General features: G+C 45.4%; 2 protein-coding genes across 2 annotated transcripts in view; both read left to right on the top strand.

The window, feature by feature from the left end:
* Positions 1 to 18494, top strand: part of LOC144483022 (uncharacterized) — a 1062789-nt gene that overhangs the window by 28977 nt on the left and 1015318 nt on the right. The window lies entirely within an intron of this gene.
* The window catches only part of LOC144482990 (uncharacterized), a 28383-nt gene continuing 12448 nt past the window's right edge, over positions 2560 to 18494 (top strand). Inside the window, exon 1 of the mRNA XM_078201816.1 lies at positions 2560 to 3382. Coding sequence (XP_078057942.1) covers positions 2605 to 3382 — 778 coding nt within the window. The 5' untranslated portion in view covers positions 2560 to 2604. The remainder of the gene's footprint in view (positions 3383 to 18494) is intronic.

The raw sequence follows: 18494 nt of genomic DNA, 5'->3' as shown, positions 1-18494 counted from the left end.
CGGACTACACCAGGTAATTGTGAGAATATTAAAACCATCACAAAAAAATCATAGCACCATGTTGGAAAACAGAATACTTTGGCTCAATCTTTGATCAATTTTGTTTGATTCAATATTTTGAGTGGCTTGTTGGATTGCTGGTTATTTTCTAACGGCAGCTCAGCACCATCATTTTGACCATAAACTCGGCCCTGGCGACTGCTGCATTTTTCCAGCACCTTCTGTTTTAATTCTAAGTGGAACCTTAATATCTGCTTAGTACACAGGCCAATTTATCTTTCTGGGGTGAGTGTGTCTGAGAGGTATGCAACTGGAAAACATTTTCCATTCACCTCCTGCATTGCTGCAGTATATATAGATTGTTCTCACTCTGCCAGCAGGGCTGTGGGATTAATTGGATAGATCTTAAAGACAGCCCGACTGGGCAGGATGAGCCAAATGGTTTCCATCTGTGATGTATCATTCCATAAAACAGAATATCCAGCATCAGGAGAAAGAAAGTGAAAGAAACCAGTCTCTGTGGGATTTACCCAACCAGTGTGAGCACCTTCAGGAGAGCAAAGAGAGGGGAGGAAACCAGTGGGAAAAGTTTTAAAAACTCGGGGTATTCCCACAGGAGAACACTGGTTTAAATCAATTTTATAAATGGAGAATGGCAGCGCACAAATTCCGAGGAATGCATTTAAAAAAATTATTTGATCTTAATTGCACAAGATAATTTTCTATTATTGTCTTTGACAATGACGCCGTTAATTCCCAGGTGCCCCTGCGGGTATGAAAGTGTCCTATTCATTCCACAGGAGTCCATTGCGCAGGCGCAATGCTATATCTGGAGCGTGCGCAGTGCCACTTTGCTCGGAGCCCTGTGAGTGCGGGAGCTGCTTTTTTCAACGGGTGAGTCGGTGGCGCTGCGGGAGAAATGGAGCCGGGAGTCGGGGGAGGGAGGGAGCTATGGCTTCACAAACATCCGCTGTAGGCCGCACGGCCCGAATAAGACCCTGCAGGTCCTGGGTTTACAGCTCCAAGGCTTTTATCTCGGGAACAGGCCCCGGTTATCGGCCGCCATCTTGTTTCAGCGGGGAAGGAGAGCGCATGCGCTGCTGTCGGTGGCGGGTCACAATGGGCGTGGTTTCAGGGGCTGGTTCAGAACCTCTGTCTTCAGAGGGACAATAGAATCATAGAAACCCTACAGCACAGAAAGAGGCCATTCGGCCCATCGAGTCTGCACCGACCACAATCCCACCCAGGCCCTACCCCCATATCCCTACATATTTTACCCGCTAATCCCTCTAATCTACGCATTCCAGGACACTAAGGGGCAATTTTTTTAGCATAGCCAATCAACCTAACCCGCACATCTTTGGACTGTGGGAGGAAACTGGAGCACCCGGAGGAAACCCACACAGAGAGGGTCGGGATGGCGACCTCCTTGTGAACCTGCTCCTGGGCCTGGCAAAGCGCGCCATTTATCGGTCCAGGCAGCAGGCGATCGAGGGGGCCATCCACCCTGACTGTCTGCCCCTCTACTGTGGCTACGTTCGCGGCCAGGTGTCCCTGGAGAGGGAACATGCGATGTCCATGGGTGCGCTTGACGCCTTCCGCCCCCGCTGGGCACTGCAGGGGTTGGGGTGCATTATTGACCCTGATAATCACATTATGATTTGATGTTTTTAAGTTTCCTTTGTACTTTGATTTTTGTTTGGGCTGCTCCCCCTCCTTTTGGGGAGCTGCCCCTTTTACTTTGTCCTGATTTAACTTGAGTTTGTTTATTTGGTTTGACCTTAAAAAAGGCCAACATCTGTGAGTAAAACACTTTTTCTTTTCTCCCCCTTTCCATTTCTTTTCTCATTCTGGGGGATATTGGGGACTTGCAGCAACTGAAGGGAAAGGAAGTGAATCCAGTTGGTATGTTCCACACATAGTTAGTCCAGTCAGATAGACATATATCTGTCTGGCAGCCTGCATGGAGATTTCCAGCTCTCTCTGTCCAGGACAGGAAGCAGTGAGCATGGATCTGTCAATCAGCCTCAATCAGCACCGACAGGAGAATTGGGAGGGTGAATATTAGATACAGCAGAGTGAGAATGGAGGGAGAGTGTGTGGGATGGAGATTTACAGCTCTTAGGGAATGAGAGAGGAAATAATGTTCCATAGAAACTAGAACTGTCTGTTCTGAATTTCTATCCTGTACTGACAGTGATAACCTTTGTAAACTCCTTTTACAGGACATCAGAAGTTGAGGATTTTACAGACAGAAATCTCAAACCAAACATCACATCAACATCAACAGAGTCACTCAATTCATCGGGACCTGAATATCTTCGGTCTTTGAATCCAGAAGGAGAAATGTTTCTCTGTTCTATCGGCTTCAGCAGTCTTTAAGCATCATTGTGACTGGAACAGGACTGACACACACACACACACACACACACACACAGACACACAAAATCAACTGAGATTTTCCCATGCAGTGACTGTGGAAAGAGCCTCCCAGTTACACAGCCTGAAAAAATATTGCACCATCACAGCAGGGCACTATAATCTTGTTCTGTGTGAGACTTCAACTGATGGTCAAACCTGGAGCAACACAAGGACACCTGCAACATGGATAAACCGTGGAAATGTGGGGACTGTGGGAAGGGTTGCAAAACCCCCTCTGAGCTGCAAATTCATCGACGTATTCACACTGGAGAGAAGCCGTACACCTGTTCTGTGTGTGGGAAGGGATTCACTCGGTTATATCATCTGCAGCGACATCGGCTGGTTCACACTGGAGAAAGAGCATTCATCTGCTTTGAGTGTGGGAACGGATTCGCTCATTTACCCGATCTGCAGAGACACCAGCGCGTTCACACTGGAGAGAGACCATTCATCTGCTTGGTGTGTGGGAAAGGATTTATGCAGTTATCCAATCTGTCAAAACACAAAGTCACTCACAGCAATGAGAAACCCTTTAAATGCTCTGACTGTGGAAATGGTTTCAAAAGCTCTCGGGAACTGACGATCCACCAGCGGATTCACACTGGGGAGAGACCGTTCAGCTGCTCTCACTGCACAAAGACATTTAGAACATCATCCCACCTGCGGGAGCACCAGCGAATTCACACCAGGGAGAGACCGTTCACCTGCTCTGTGTGTGGGAAGGGATTCACTCATTCATCCAGCCTGCTGAGTCACAATCTCACTCACACCCAGGAGAGACCCTTTAAATGCTCTGACTGTGGCAGTGGTTTCAAAAGTTCTCGGGATCTGGTTATCCACCAGCGCACTCACACTGAGGAGAGACCGTTCAGTTGCTCTCACTGCACAAAGAAATTTAGAACATCGTCCAGCCTGCGGGAGCACCAGCGAGTTCACACTGGGGAGAGACCGTTCACCTGCTGTTTGTGTGGGAAGGGATTCACTCAGTCATCCAGCCTGCGGAGACACCAGCGAGTTCACAAATGATGACAGGGGTTGGATGCTGCTATTAATCACATCCAGGACTGAACCATGTTCATTCTGACAGTTGGTGAAGTGGGAGGGTCGGAGGGTTTCTTTCTGCTGGACTGGCCGGTCTCACGACTTTGCTTTTTTGAGCCTGGGAGAGCACATTTCCACTGAAATGATCCACAAAAGCTGATGAAGGACATTTATTTATCCTGGATAATAAATAATATTTTTCCTACCACCACAGGTAGATCTGAAATAAATACAGAAAGGACTGGAAAAATGCATTAGGTCTGGCAACATTTATGGAGAGAGAAACAGTGTTAATATTTCACACTACTGGATTGGGAATCAATCTAGTAAACCTCCTCTGAACTGCTTCCATGGTATTTATGAAATGGGACAGCACGGCAGCACAGTGGTTAGCACTGCTGCATCATAACACCAGGGACCCAGGTTCAATTCCAGCCCGGGTCACTGTCTGTGTGGAGTTTGCACATTCTCTGCGTGGGTTTCACCCGGGTGTTCCGGTTTCCTCCCACAGTCCAAAGATGTGTGGGTTAGGTTGATTGGCTATGCGAAATTGACCTTTAGTGTCAGGCGGACTGGCTGGAGTAAATGCATGTGGTTATGGGAATAGGGCCTGGATGGGATGGTGTTTGGTACAGACTCGATGGACAGAACGGCCTCTGTCTGTACTGTAGGGATTCTCCAATCCTTTGTTTAATAGGAGACAAAAACTGCAGCCACTATTCAAGATGCAGTTTCAGCAACGCCCTGTATAACTGAAGCAGAACATCTTTACTTCAATGTTCAATTTCTCTCAGAATAAAGGATTGCATTCCATATGTAAGAATTTTGATTTGTTTGAACTAAGATTTATGGGGTTCACTTGTTTACAACAACCTCCCTAATCATAACTCACCCAGGTTCCAGTGACTTAACCATATGGCAAGAAAGAACACTTTAAATGGTGAATTCAGAAAGTTTATTCACCATTAAAAATGTAACAAGTCAGAAAGATAAAAAAGCAAAGTATCGATCAACAGTAAAGGAGAAAGCTTAACTTTAACTTCTCTCCATCCCTCTCAGACCAGGACATGAAGTGGTGGCTCTGAGAACATGGATAACTTGTAAAATCAACAGCTCCCAACACCTCTCTGTAGGACACAGTGGTTCGCACTGCTGCCTCACAGCGCCAGAGACCCGGGTTTGAGTTCCGCCTTGGGTCACTGTCTGTACAGAGTCTGCAAATTCCCCCCCTGTCTGTGTGGGTTTTCTCCCACAGACCGAAGGACTTGCTGGTTAGGTACATTGAGCATGCTAACTTCTCCCTGAGTTTACCCGAACAGGCGCCAGAGTGGCGACTGGGGGATTTTCAGAGTAACTTCATTGCAGTGTGAATGTGTGACACTAATAAATAAACTTAAAAAAAACCTTGAATTTTTGAAAACTTTTGCCAAATTGGTTTCTTGAATCCCCTTTTTTATACTTTCAGAATGTAGAAAGCCCAGCTCAGCCAATTGTTGGGAATTAGCCAATTGGTCGATAACTTGTCAATAATGAAACTGGTTTGGTTTTTAGCTAGTTGCACATTGTCTGAATTTTAAGACAATTCTTTCTCTCAAACGATATCTCTTAGCTTGGGGTAGCCTGAGTGTCGACCAATAATTGGTTAACATCAGTCATTCAATGTTGAGACATCTTGAACAGGAGCCGATTCATTCCCTCCAGTCAAGGTTAACAAAGTATTAAAGTTTATTTATTACTGTCACAAGTAGGCTGACATTAACACTGCAATGAAGTTACTGTGAAAATCCCTTAGTTGCCACACTCTGGCGTCTGATCGGATGCACTGATTGAGAATTCAACATGGCCAATCCACCTAACCCACACGTCTTTTGGACTGTGGGAACAAACTGGAGCACCCGGAGGAAACCCACGCAGACACGGAGAGAACGTGCAGACTCCGCATAGTCACCCAAGCCAGGAATCGAACCCAGGTCCCTGGCACTGTGAGGCAGCAGTGCTAACCACTGTGGCACCGTGCCACGCTAACAAGTCTTGTCTGTTTTTTTCTATTCTGTTGTCCTCAGAAGGGAACGTCTTATAATCCCCACAACATTTTTACCATTCTTAATGTTTATAATTCTGAAAGTTATAAACTTTTGTGTTCAAATTTACATTTCCAGCCTTTCTAACATCTGTATTAATGAATCATTTATTCTTTAATTGTCTCTCAATTCAGGCTGTCCATTTAACTAATCTCCTGCTTTACAATTGTGGGAACTTCAGTCCACAGATAAGGGAGTCAAATGCATTGTTAAAAGCAGAATGTTCTTTATATAAATAAATAACAACGTTTAAAAATCATTGGCAAACAAAAGGAAACAGGAGCATTGGAACCAGCCTGGACTTGCAGACTGAAACCCCGCCCAAAGCCCGCATGTGCTCAGAAGGGAGAAAGGTTGAGAAGAACACTCTGTAACACTTCTCCTCCCCTTAAATTTCAATCCCCCATCAGGACAGAAATACAACAAAGTAATGTCTTTAACAATACGGAAGTCTGTCAGGAGCTTTGTGGTTGCATTGCAACCTGTACAATACCACTGGTAAATCTTGTAATGGTGTTTCTGGAATGGGAGGTGAAGAGGTAGTTTGAGAATCTGTACATGAACATTCCTCTTCCACTCCCACAGCAGAGTCAACTGGCAAAGCTGGAACCATTTCCTGGTGAACATCCACAGCAGCATGACCCTCTGCCATGTTCTCAGTAATGGTTGCTGATTCTGAAACTGTTCCTGACTCGGGGTCACACCGCAAGTGAATATGGTCTTGGTGGCTATGCTTAAAATTTCCACATTGAACTGGTTCCCATGAATCCTCAATTATAAAGCAAAATAGACATAAGTTTCTGGGCGATTTAAAAACAAATGAACTGTCTGCTGAAAGGGTTAACTTTTCTACAGAACCTAAAGGGGTGGGGAGTGAGCAGAAAAAACATGGCACACAATTACGTCACTTTACATAATTTTTAAAATCTTCTCGAACAACAAAACAAACTTAATTTTAAACTTCATCGATTATTCTTTTTGTTTTCTTCCTCAACCGAATAATTTTAATTTGATCAGTTTTTGTTTGGGATGGGTCACTTCTGTTCTTTATAAACTGATTCACTCGTTTTGTTAGTTCTACATGAGAATCAGAACCCAGCCTTTATCATCCTTATCCTTTTTCTCCCTTTGCCACCACTCCCTCTGTTTTGCGGGAGGGTCGTGGGGATTCCAATCAGAACTAATCATTTTATCATAACAGTAAAATACTGCGGATTCTGGAATCTGAAACAAAAATAGAAAATGCTGGAAAGTCTCAGCAGATCCGACAGCTTCTGTGGAGAGAGAATAGAGCCAATGTTTCCAGTCTGGGTGACCCTTCATAAGAGCTCTTCTGAAGTGTCATCCAGACTCAAAACATTGGCTCTATTCTCTTATCATTGTATCGATAAGTTTCTTACTGTTAGTTTCCAAATGGCAGGTAAGAGACCCATCAGGTCCCCACTCGAGCTCTGATTTTTCACTGGCCATGCTTGGATAGGATTATAAACATTAGAATCTACTCTCAGAGGTCCGCTTTTCAATCCAGTGCTACTTGGAGTATACCGTCACTTCACCGACTATCAGGTCATAAATGTATGATAAAATAATTCAAATAATGCCTGGGAACGCTTTGAACCAACTACCTATCATCGTTCGTTGATTGGTCAGACCCCCTTTTTACAGATTCAAGTATCTCAGCCGCTGAACACCAGCCGATCCTGGAATAAGTTTAATTCTAATTCATTCTGAGTAAATATTCTCACCAGGTCCTCTGTCGGGGCCCTGCTAAGCAGCTTTAATGGTCCGTGATTGCAGAAACTGAACAGTCACACGAATGTGGTCAAGATAGTCCAGTCCCAGAATGCCTCACATTCAATCTGCAGTCCTTCAATTATAACAGAATATGTGGCTGTCTGTAGCTGCCTCGGCCACGATCAGCGCCAACACTGCCTTCCTGAACTGTTACAATGCCTGAGGTGTAAGTACACCCACAGTGCTGTTAGGGAGGGATTTCCAGCTACACATTCCAGACTTTCACTAACTGTAGGTGGATACCAGATTGATATATTCCATTCATCCACAGCCAAGGTGAGTTATTTCTTTATTGTCCAGGAAAGTATATTCACAATATCTTTAAAACAGAAATTAAACATTCCCATTTAATTTCAGGTATTAACATATTCTGTGAGTTTGTTCTTTATTGTCGATGTCAGGCTGGGGTTGTTTCCCTTGGAGCAAAGGAGGTTGAGGGGAGATTTGATGGAGGTGGACAAGATTCTGACAGGTTTAGATAAGGTGGACAAAGAAAAGCTGTTCCCATTAGCTGAAGGGACAAGGATGAGGGGGACACAGATTTATGGTTTTGGGTCAGAGAGGAAGGGGGGATGTGAGGAAGAATATTCTGATGCAGCGAATGGTAATGACCTGGAACTCGCTGCCTACGAGGGTGGAGGAAGTGGAGACAATAAACAATTACAAAGGAAATTGGATGAACATTTGGGGGGTTTCAAACAGAAATGCTGACTAAATATCTCTTAACCTCCGAGCACCAGCCACTGGAGGCAAAGTCGTGAGACCTGCCAGTCCAGCAGAAAGAAACCCTCTGACCCTCCCCATTGACCAACTGTGAGAATGAACAAAATGCAGTCCTGGATGTAATTGAGAGCAGAAACAATAACAGCAGAATCCAACCCCTGGAGTTTGTTGGTGTCTCAGCAGGTGGGATGAGACTCTGAATCCCTCCCCACACTGAGAGCAGGTGAACGGCCTCTCCCCAGTGTGAACTCGCTGGTGTTTCTGCAGCCTGGAAGAGTTTGTGAATCCCTTCCCACGCTGAGAGCAGGTGAACGGCCTCTCTCCATTGTGAACTCGCTGGTGTTTCTGCAGGGTGGTTGAACGAGTGAATCTCTTCCCACACTGAGAGCAGGTGAACCGCCTCTCCCCAGTGTGAACTCGCTGGTGTCTCTGCTGGTTGGATAACTGACTGAATCTCTTCCCACACACAGAGTAGGTGAAGGGCCTCTCCCCAGTGTGAATTAGTTGGTGTGTCCGCAGTTCGGATGACTGAGTGAATCCCTTTCCACACACACAGCAGCTGAAGGGCCTCTCCCCAGTGTGACTGCGTCGATGAATTTCCAGCCGAGATGGGCACATGTATCCCTTCCCATAGTCCCCACATTTCCACGGTTTCTCCATGGTGCGGGTGTCCTTGTGACTCTGTAGTTTAAACAATCAGTTAAATCTCACACAGAACACGGGTACAATCTCTCCCCGCTGTGAATGCTGCGATGTATTTTCAAGCTGTGTAACTGGTTAAAGCTCTTTCCACTGTGCACTGGAGCACTCTGACTCAGGTGTGTGTGTGTGTGTCTTGCGGATTTTCCAGTCACACAGATGCTTAAAATCTTCAGAAGCAGACAGAACAGAGAAACATTTCCCCTTCTAGATTCAAAGGTCAGTGATATTCAGGTCCCGATGAATTGAGCGATCCTGTCAGATGTTGATGTGACATTTGGTTTGAGATTTCTGTCTGTAAGTTCTCACCTTCTGATATTCTGTAAAAGGAATTTACAAAAGTCATCAGTGTCAGTACAGGATAGAAATTCAGAACAGACAATTCTAGTTTCTATGAAACATTCTTTTCTCTCTCATTCCCCAAAAGCTGTAAATCTCCATCCCACACACTCTCCCTCCATTCTCACTCTGCTGTATCTAATATTCACCCTCCCAATTCTCCTGAAGGTGCTGATTGAGGCAGATTGACAGATCCATGCTCACTGCTTCCTGTCCTGGACACAGAGAGCTGGAAATCTCCATGCAGGCTGCCAGACAGATATATGTCTATCTGACTGGACTAACAATGTGTGGAATGTACCGACTGGACTCACTTCCTTTCCCTTCAGTGGCTAAGGATGGACAAGTCACCAGGACCCAATGAACTGCACGCTAGCTTTTTAATGGAGGTTGCTGAAGGGATAGTGGAGAATTCTGTTGAAATTTTTCGTAACTTGCTAGATTCCGGGAAAGTATCGGAAGATTGGCAATCAGCCAATGTGACTACCTTGGTCAAAAAAGGAGAAAGGCAGAAGGCAGGGAACTATAGGCCAGTTAATTTAACATCTATTATTGGCAAGACGCTGGAGTCAATAATCAAAGAGCAAATAGCCAATCATTTAGGAAAGCTGAATATAATCAAACCTCGTCAACATGGTTCTATGAAAGATAAATCATGTTTGACAAATTTGCTTGAATTGTTTGAGGTTGTAAGAAGGAGGGTAGATCGAGAGAAATCTGTGCTTGTAGTTTATTTAAAAAGGGCGCCACAGCAGCACAGTGGTTAGCACTGCTGCTTCACAGTGCCAGGGACCCGGGTTCAATCCCGGCCTTGGGTGACAGTCTGTGTGGCGTATGCGCATTCTCTCCATGTCTGTGTGGATTTCTGAGTTCTCCAGGTTCTTCCCACAGTCCAAAGATGTGCGGGTTAGATTGAATGACCATGCTAAATTGCCCCTTTGTGTCCCAATAGATGTGGATTAGTGGGGTAAAAATGTAGGGCTACAGGAATCGGGCCTGGGAAAGATGAGTCGAGCGTTGGGGAAGATGCAATAAAGTCACCCCTGTCTTCAAAACCTGGCAAATGGAGTTTAAAGTGGGGAAGTGTGAGGTCATGTATTTCAGTAGGAGGAATCAACAGGAAGATTATCTAAATGGGGAGAGGCTGCCGGTGAGTGAAGTACAGAGGGACCTTGGTGTTCTTGTGCATGAATCGGGCGGCACGGTAGCACAGACGGGCGACACGGTAGCACAGTGGTTAGCACTGCTGCTTCACAGCTCCAGGGTCCCGGGTTCGATTCCCGGCTCGGGTCACTGTCTGTGTGGAGTTTGCACATTCTCCTCGTGTCTGCGTGGGTTTCCTCCGGGTGCTCCGGTTTCCTCCCACAGTCCAAAGATGTGTGGGTTAGGTTGATTGGCCAGGTTAAAAATTGCCTCACAGTCCTGGGATGCGTAGGTTAGAGGGATTAGCAGGTAAATATGTGGGGGTAGGGCCTGGGTGGGATTGTGGTCGGTGCAGACTCGATGGGCCAAATGGCCTCCTTCTGCACTGTAGGGTTTCTATGATTTCTAGGTCACATTCAGTCTGTTTCTCTCTATGAATCACAAAAAGCGAGCAGGCAGGTCCCACACGAGTTAAGAAGGAAAATGGCATTTTGGCTTTTATTGCAAAGGGGTTGGAGTTTAAAAACAGGGAGGTTTTGTTGCAACTGTACAGTGTGTTGGTGATGCCTCACCTGGAATAGTGCATACAGTTTTGATCCCCTTATCTAAACAAGGATATAGTAATATTGGACATAGTCCAAAGGAAATTCACCAGGCTAATTCCTGGGATAGGAGGGTTGTCCTATCACGAGGGAGTAAATTGTCAAGGTCTGTGTTCCTTGAAGTTTTGAAGACAAAGGAGTTATTGAAACATTTCAGATCCTGAGGGGGCTTGACAGGGTAGATGGTGAGATATTTTCAAACAAAATAAAGGGTCAGTCATTTAAAACTGAGGTGTGCAGGAATTTCTTCTCACAGAGGATGATGAAGCTCTGGAATTCTCTGCCCCAAAGGGTGGTGGAGGCTGGATCGTTAGAAGTATTTAAAGTGGAGGTGGATACATATTTGATAGATCGGGGAATAGAGGGCTATGGGGAAATGGCACAGTAAAGGAGTTGAAACCAGCATCAGTCAGCTATGGTCGGATTGAATGGCGGGACAGGCTTCAAGGGCCTGGTGGCCGCTCCTGCTTCTATTTCTCGTGATCAGTTGCTGCAAGTCAACAATTTCTCCCAGAATGAGAAACAAAATGGAAAGGGGGAGAAAAGAAACTGTTTTACTCACAGATGTTGAAGACAGAAGGAAGTTTGAGCCTGTCTGAAGCTCAATCTTCATTCAGAGAGAAGCAGCAGCAGCTTTGCTGGGCAGGAGTGAGCAGCTGAACAAGCTCATTGTGCAACTTCCGCATTCAGACAATGGGGGAGCTCTGATTGGCTGGAGGACCCGAGTACTGCCGGTCCTCCAGAGTTCCCATTGGTCAATCCCACGCAGACAGACAATGAGGGGCGGAGCCCCACGTGGGGGTGGGCGGGACTTTGTCCTCCAGCCACGCTGAGCTGTTGTCCAATGGGAAAGGCTGGAAGACCCGGACAGACAATGGTCAGTGCGCCGGCTGTGTCCCGGGCCCCGCCCCACACCCGCACATGCGCATTCCCCCAAAACCCGCACATGCGCATTTCTGATTCACTTCCGCTCACCAGCTCTGGCCAATAGGAAGACTTGGAGGACCGGAAAGACCGTGGTCCTCCAGCCAATCAGAGCGCAGGCTTTGTGTGAATGAAGATTGAGCTTCAGACAGACTCAAACTTCCTTCAGTCTCAACCTAAAAGAGGCCAACATCTGTGAGTAAAACACTTTCTTTTCTCATTCTGGGGGTAATTGGAGAATTGCAACAACTGAAGGGAAAGGAAGTGAATCCAGGGAGGGTGCAGACTCAGGAAAGGTTGGCCCAGGTCCCTCTCTCTCTTAAAGAAATTTAAGAGAAACATAGAAGATAGGAGCAGGAGGAAGCCATTTGGCCCTTCGAGCCTGCTCTGCCATTCATTAAGATCATGGATGATCAAGCAACTCAATAGTCTAATCCTGCTTTCTCCCCATAACCTGTGATCCCATTTGCCCCAAGTGCAAAGGATATTTACCAGGCTGATTCAGGGAATGGCGGGACTGATGTATGAGGCGCTTTTGAATACATTCAATGTTTTGGCATCAATTACTTCCTGTGGTCATGAATTCCACAGGCTCACCACTCTTTGGGTGAAGAAATGTCTCCTCACCTCCGTCCTAAATGGTCTACCCTGAATCCTCAGACTGTGATCCTTGGTTCTGGACTCCCCCACCATCAGAAACATCCTCCCTGCATCTATCCTGTCTCGACCTGTTAGAATTTTATAAGTCTCTGTGAGATCCCCCCTCATTCATCTGAACTCCAACGAAAACCATCCTAACCTCGTCAGTCTCTCCTCATACATCAGTTCCGCCATTCCCTGAATCAGCCTGGTAAACATCCTTTGATCCCTCAGCTTGACACATTTATTTGTCTGTCTAAAAGGATGGTCTTTTTTCTAATGTTCACAATTAAAGGGAAGCTTTCCCCAGGAGATGGCTGACATTTACGTTAATATAGGACAGAGATCGGTCTGGTGTTGTTATCTGGTACCCAGATTAGATATATTATTTATGTTTCTGTAATAAAATACTTTTATTATTATTTCTTGCATTGTAATATAATGCTGGAGCGATGTTATACATTTCCAGTCATAAAGCCCATTACAGCACAGAAGAAATCCATTCGGTAACTCGAGTCCATGCTGACTCTCTGTATAACATTCCAGTCCCATTCCCACTCTCTATCCCCATTCTCCTGAAAGTTTATTTCCTTCAAGTGCCCATCCACTTTCATTTTTAACTAGAATCCATAGATATGGATGGAGATTTACAACTTTTTGGGAATGAAATAGGAAAGAATGTTCCATAGAAACTAGAATTGTCTGTTCTGAATTTCTATCCTATACTGACTGTGATGACTTTTGTAAACTCATTTCACAGGATTTTGAATGAGGAATCACAGGCAAAAATCTCAACCGTCACATCTAGAAAGAGTCATATTCCTTGGGATCTGAATATCTTGTAATATGGAACTGTAGCTACGTTATATATTTCCAGACAACTCTTCCCTCAGAGGGTTGTTAGTCTTTTGGATTTCTCTTCCACAGGAACCAGTTGAGGATGAGGATCATTGAATATATTCCAGTTAGACAGATTTTTGACTGACAAGGGTGTCAAGGGTTATGGGGAACAGACAAGAGGATGGAGCAAAAGCTAATATGTGGGGGGATTTCTTCACTCAAGGATGTGGTAAAGCTTTGGAATTCTCAACCCCTGAGGACAGTGAAACCTCAGTCATTAACTATTTTCAAGAGAGAGATTGATTGGTTTCTAGATATTGAAGATATCAAGGGATATGGGTTTAGTGTGGGGAGAATGATGCTGAGGTAGATGAACAAATTATCTCATTGAATAGTTTAAAAGGCTCGATGGGCCAAATGGCCGACTGCAACTCCTATTTGTTATGGTCTCTGTGTCCAGGACAGGAAGCAGTGAGCATGGATCTGTCAATCAGCCTCAATCAGCACCTTCAGGAGAATTGGGAGGGTGAATATTAGATACAGCAGAGTGAGAATGGAGGGAGAATGTGTGGGATGGAGATTCACAGCTTTTTGGGACTGAAATAGGAAAGAATGTTCCATAGAAACTAGAATTGCCTGTTCTGAATTTCTATCCTGTACTGACACTGATGACTTTTGTAAACTTGTTTCACAGGATATTGAAAGAGGAATCACAGGCCGAAATCTCAAACGTCACGTCTCGATCTGACAGAGTCATATTCCATGGGAGCTGAATATCATCGGACTTTGAATCTCGAAGGAGAAATTATTGTCCAGTTTGTCGATTTGAAAAGAGTTCGACCATCAGTGTGACTGGAAAAGCACAACACACTGCCACACTCGAGTGAGAGCGTTCTAGTGCTCGGACTAAAGAGCTTTAACCAGTTACACAGCCTGAATAAATATCACACCATTCACAGCAGGGAGAGACTGTACCCGTGTTCTGTGTGTGGACAAGGCTTCAACTGATTGTCCACCCAAGAGAGAGGTCAGGACACCTGCACCATGGAGAAACCATGGAAATGTGTGGACTGTGGGAAGAGATACAGATCCCATTCTCAGCTGGAAACTCATTGGTGCAGCCACACTGGGGAGAGACCATTCACCTGCTCTCAGTGTGGGGAGGGATTCAGTCATTTATCCAGCCTGCAGTCACACCAGCGAGTTCACACTGGGGAGAGGCCGTTCACCTGCTCTCATTGTGGGAAGGGATTCACTTGTTCATCCCACCTGCGGAGGCACCAGCGAGTTCACACGGAGGAGAGACCATTTACATGTTCTCAGTGTGGGAGGGGATTCACTTGTTCATCCCACCTGCAGACACACCAGCGAGTTCACACTGGGGAGAGGCCATTCAGCTGCTCTCATTGTGGGAAGGGATTCACTCAGTTATCCAACCTGCGGAAACACCAGCGAGTTCACACTGGGGAGACGCCATTCAGCTGCTCTCATTGTGGGGAGGGATTCACTTGTTCATCCAGCCTGCGGAGACACCAGCGAGTTCACACTGGGGAGAGACCATTCACCTGCTCTGATTGTGGCAAGGGATTCAGTCAATCATCCAACCTGGTAAAGCACCAGCGAATTCACACTGGGGACAGGCCATTCACCTGCTCCGTGTGTGGGAAGGGATTCACTCAGTCACCTCACCTGCTGAAACACCAACATGTTCACGAGTGACTGCAAGGACTGAATTTTGCTGTTAATCACATCGAGGTCCGAACCATTTTCATTGGTGTCTGTTTCTGCTGATGTTAATAAACCCTGGCCCAGTTGTAAGATTTGTATTGTGGGTTGTCTTGTCTGAGTCCTGAACTCGTAAATAAAAACAAGAAGTGCTGTAAAAACTCAGCAGGTCTGACTCTCTGGAGAGAGAAACAGAGCTAATCTTTTGACACTGAAGAAGAGTCACATTCAACTGAAAACATTAACTGTTCCTGTCTTTACAGATTCTGTCAGACGTACTGAGATTTTGCAGCAACTTCTGTTTTTAGAATGACGGTGAATGCTGGATACATGAATCAGAGATTGGTGTAAAACTGGGATCTGCTCCTAAATCAAAGTGAAACAGCAGGTTAAAGTTTCCAGTCTGAAAAGTACTCTGGTTATTATACTATATCTACCATTTTAAGGCTGGTTTTAACTCATTTAAAATAAACCTATTTAAAATATATTTGTTAAAGTCAGTATTAAAATACGAGTTGGATGAGTTCACAGGAGCCTGTTAACCACAGGGACAATTATTCAACAAACATTGTCTGTCCAGACAGAGAAGAAGCTGCAGTTTGTTTGCAGGAATTCCCTGTTTTATTGATGTGTGTGTGTTAGACATCAGGACAACTAAAACTACACAAACCTGGACATCAATGGTGATCTGATTGACAGTTACTCTGGGAATCACTCCCACTGTGAAACTTCAGCACTGACACTGCTGAATGTTGTCGGCTCAGGGAGTGGGACCTCCAGGAGTGGACTGTAAAAAAGCTGGGTTTCAGTATCCTGACTAATATATGGTGAGGAACCAGAAAAATCCTCACTGAGGAACTGCCTGGGGTTTTACCAGTGTAGGTTCAGGGGCGAATGATTCCTGACTCCCTGAAATGTCTGATATTGAACCCAGTTTGGAACAAGATTCATTCAGTTTCCAGGAGAATAGGCACAAATATCACCCACAACTGAGAGAGAGAAAAACAGCCACCTTGATCAATGACTTGGATGAAGCCAGAATTGATGATACAAAGAGAGGTAGAAAAGCAAGTTGTGAGGTTATTACAAAAAATCTATAAGGGACACAGATAAGTTACCTGAATGGACAGAAAAATGGCAGATGGAGTATAGTGCAGGAAAGTGGGAGCTTTTCCACTTTGGCAGGAAGAATAGAGAAGCAAAAAATTGTTTAAATGTACAGAAACTGAAGAATACTGCCGTAGAGAGGAATCTGGGTGACCTTGTACATGAATCGTGAAAAAATAGGATGAAGGTACAGCAAGTAAAGAAGGCGGCAAATGAAGTGTTGGACTTTACTGCAAGGGGGTGGAGTTTGAAAAAGGGAACTTGCTGCACCTACACAGGACATTGCTGAGATAGCAGCTGGAATACTGTGTACGGTTCTGGTCTCCCTACTGATGGAATGACATGTTTTCATTGGAATGAGTTCAGAGAACGTTCACCAGGCCCATTCCTAAGATGAAGGTGTTGACTTTTGAGGAAAGGTTGTGAAGGTGTAGGGGAGAATTCTCCCATCCCACCCACCACAGGAATCGTAGCAGGCCAGGGGGTGGACCACACAAAGGTCCTTTGACCTCGGGGCAAGTGATGCCGCAGAATCCAACTCGTCTTTTGGGGAAGGGTTGCACCTATACTCATTAGGTTTGGAAGAATGAGCAGTGAACATTCTGAAACCTATAAGATTCTCATGGACAGTTGACAGGCTAGAGGCCAAGAGGATGATTCATGAAGGAGTCTTGAACTTGGTGCCATAGATCTACAAGGAAGCCAAGGGTATTGTTTTAGCCCTTACAGACACCAATACTTTATCCTCAGTTTTAGTCAGGTTAGTCAGAGGTTTAGTCAGGTGTGGTGAAAGCTTCAACCAATCATCTGGCCTTTTGGAACATAATTTGCAGTCACAGGGAGATGCCATGGAAATGTGGGGATTGTGGGAAGAACATAAGAACTAGGAGCAGGAGTAGGCCATCTGGCCCCTCGAGCCTCATGGCTGATCTTTTTGTGGACTCAGCTCCACTTACACGCCTGCTCACCATCGCCCTTAATTCCTTTACTGTTCAATAATTTATCTATCCTTGCCTAAAAACATTCAGTAAGGTCGCCCCAACTGCTTCACTGGGCAGGGAATTTCAAAGATTCACAACCCTTTGTGTGAAGAAGTTCCTCCTCAACTCAGTCCTAAATCTGCTTCCCCTTATTTTGAGGCTATGCCCCCGAGTTCTAGTTTCACCCGCCAGTGGAAACAACTTCCCTGCTTGTATCGTATCTATTCCCTTAATCTTATATGTTTCTATAAGATCTCCCCTCATTCTTCTGAATTCCAATGAGTATAGCCCCAATTTACTCAGTCTCTCCTCATAAGCCAACCCTCTCAACTCCAGAATCAACCTCGTGAATCTCCTCTGCACCCCCTCCAGTGCCAGTATATCCTTTCTCAAGTAAGGAGACCAAAACTGTACACAGTACTCCAGGTGTGGCCTCACCAGCACTTATACAGCTGCAACATAATCTCACTGTTTTTAAACTTTATCCCTCTCGCAATGAAGGACAAAATTCCATTTGCCTTCTTAATTACCTGTTGCACCTGCAAACCAACTCTTTGAGATTCCTGCACAAGGACACCCCTGTCCCTCTGCACAGCGTAAGAAGTCTCACAACACCAGGTTAAAGTCCAACAGGTTTATTTGGTAGCAAATACCATAAGCTTTCGGAGCACTGCTCCTTCGTCAGATGGAGTGGAAATGTGCTCTCAAACAGTGCAAACAGACAAAATCAAGTTGCAGAATACTGATTAGAATGCGAATCCTCCAACCAGCCAGGTCTTAAAGGTACAGACAATGTGGGTGGAGGGAAAATTAAACACAGGTTAAAGAAATGTGTATTGTCTCCAGACAGAACAGCTAGTGAGATTCTACAAGCCCAGGAGGCAAGCTGTGGGGGTTACTGATAATGTGACATTAATCCAACATCCCGGTTTAGGCCGTCCTCATGTGTGCAGAACTTGGCTATCAGTTTCTGCTCAGCGACTCTGCGCTGTTGTGTGTCGTGAAGGCCGCCTTGGAGAACGCTTACCTGAAGATCCAAGGCTGAATGCCCGTGACTGCTGAAGTGCTCCCCCACAGGAAGAGAACAGTCTTGCCTGGTGATTGTCGAGCGGTGTTCATTCATCCGTTGTCGTAGCGTCTGTATGATTTCCCCAATGTACCATGCCTCGGGACATCCTTTCCTGCAGCGTATCAGGTAGACAATGTTGGCCGAGTTGCAAGAGTAGGTACCGTGTACCTGGTAGATGGTGTTCTCACGTGAGATGATGGCATCCGTGTCAATGATCCGGCACGTCTTGCAGAGGTTTGTTTGAGGTCATTAGGTTACATTGAAGCTTCATATGTTTCATATGAAGCAATTTTTAAAAGCAGTATCTCGGCCTTTTGGCTAAGATGCAAATGAGATCAAGTCTTGGAGGAGGAATTGCTTTCCCTCC

The sequence above is a fragment of the Mustelus asterias genome, unplaced genomic scaffold (assembly GCF_964213995.1).
Source record: "Mustelus asterias unplaced genomic scaffold, sMusAst1.hap1.1 HAP1_SCAFFOLD_44, whole genome shotgun sequence".
NCBI classification, from domain to species: Eukaryota; Metazoa; Chordata; class Chondrichthyes; order Carcharhiniformes; family Triakidae; genus Mustelus; species Mustelus asterias.
This window is presented reverse-complemented; position numbering and strand designations above follow the sequence as displayed.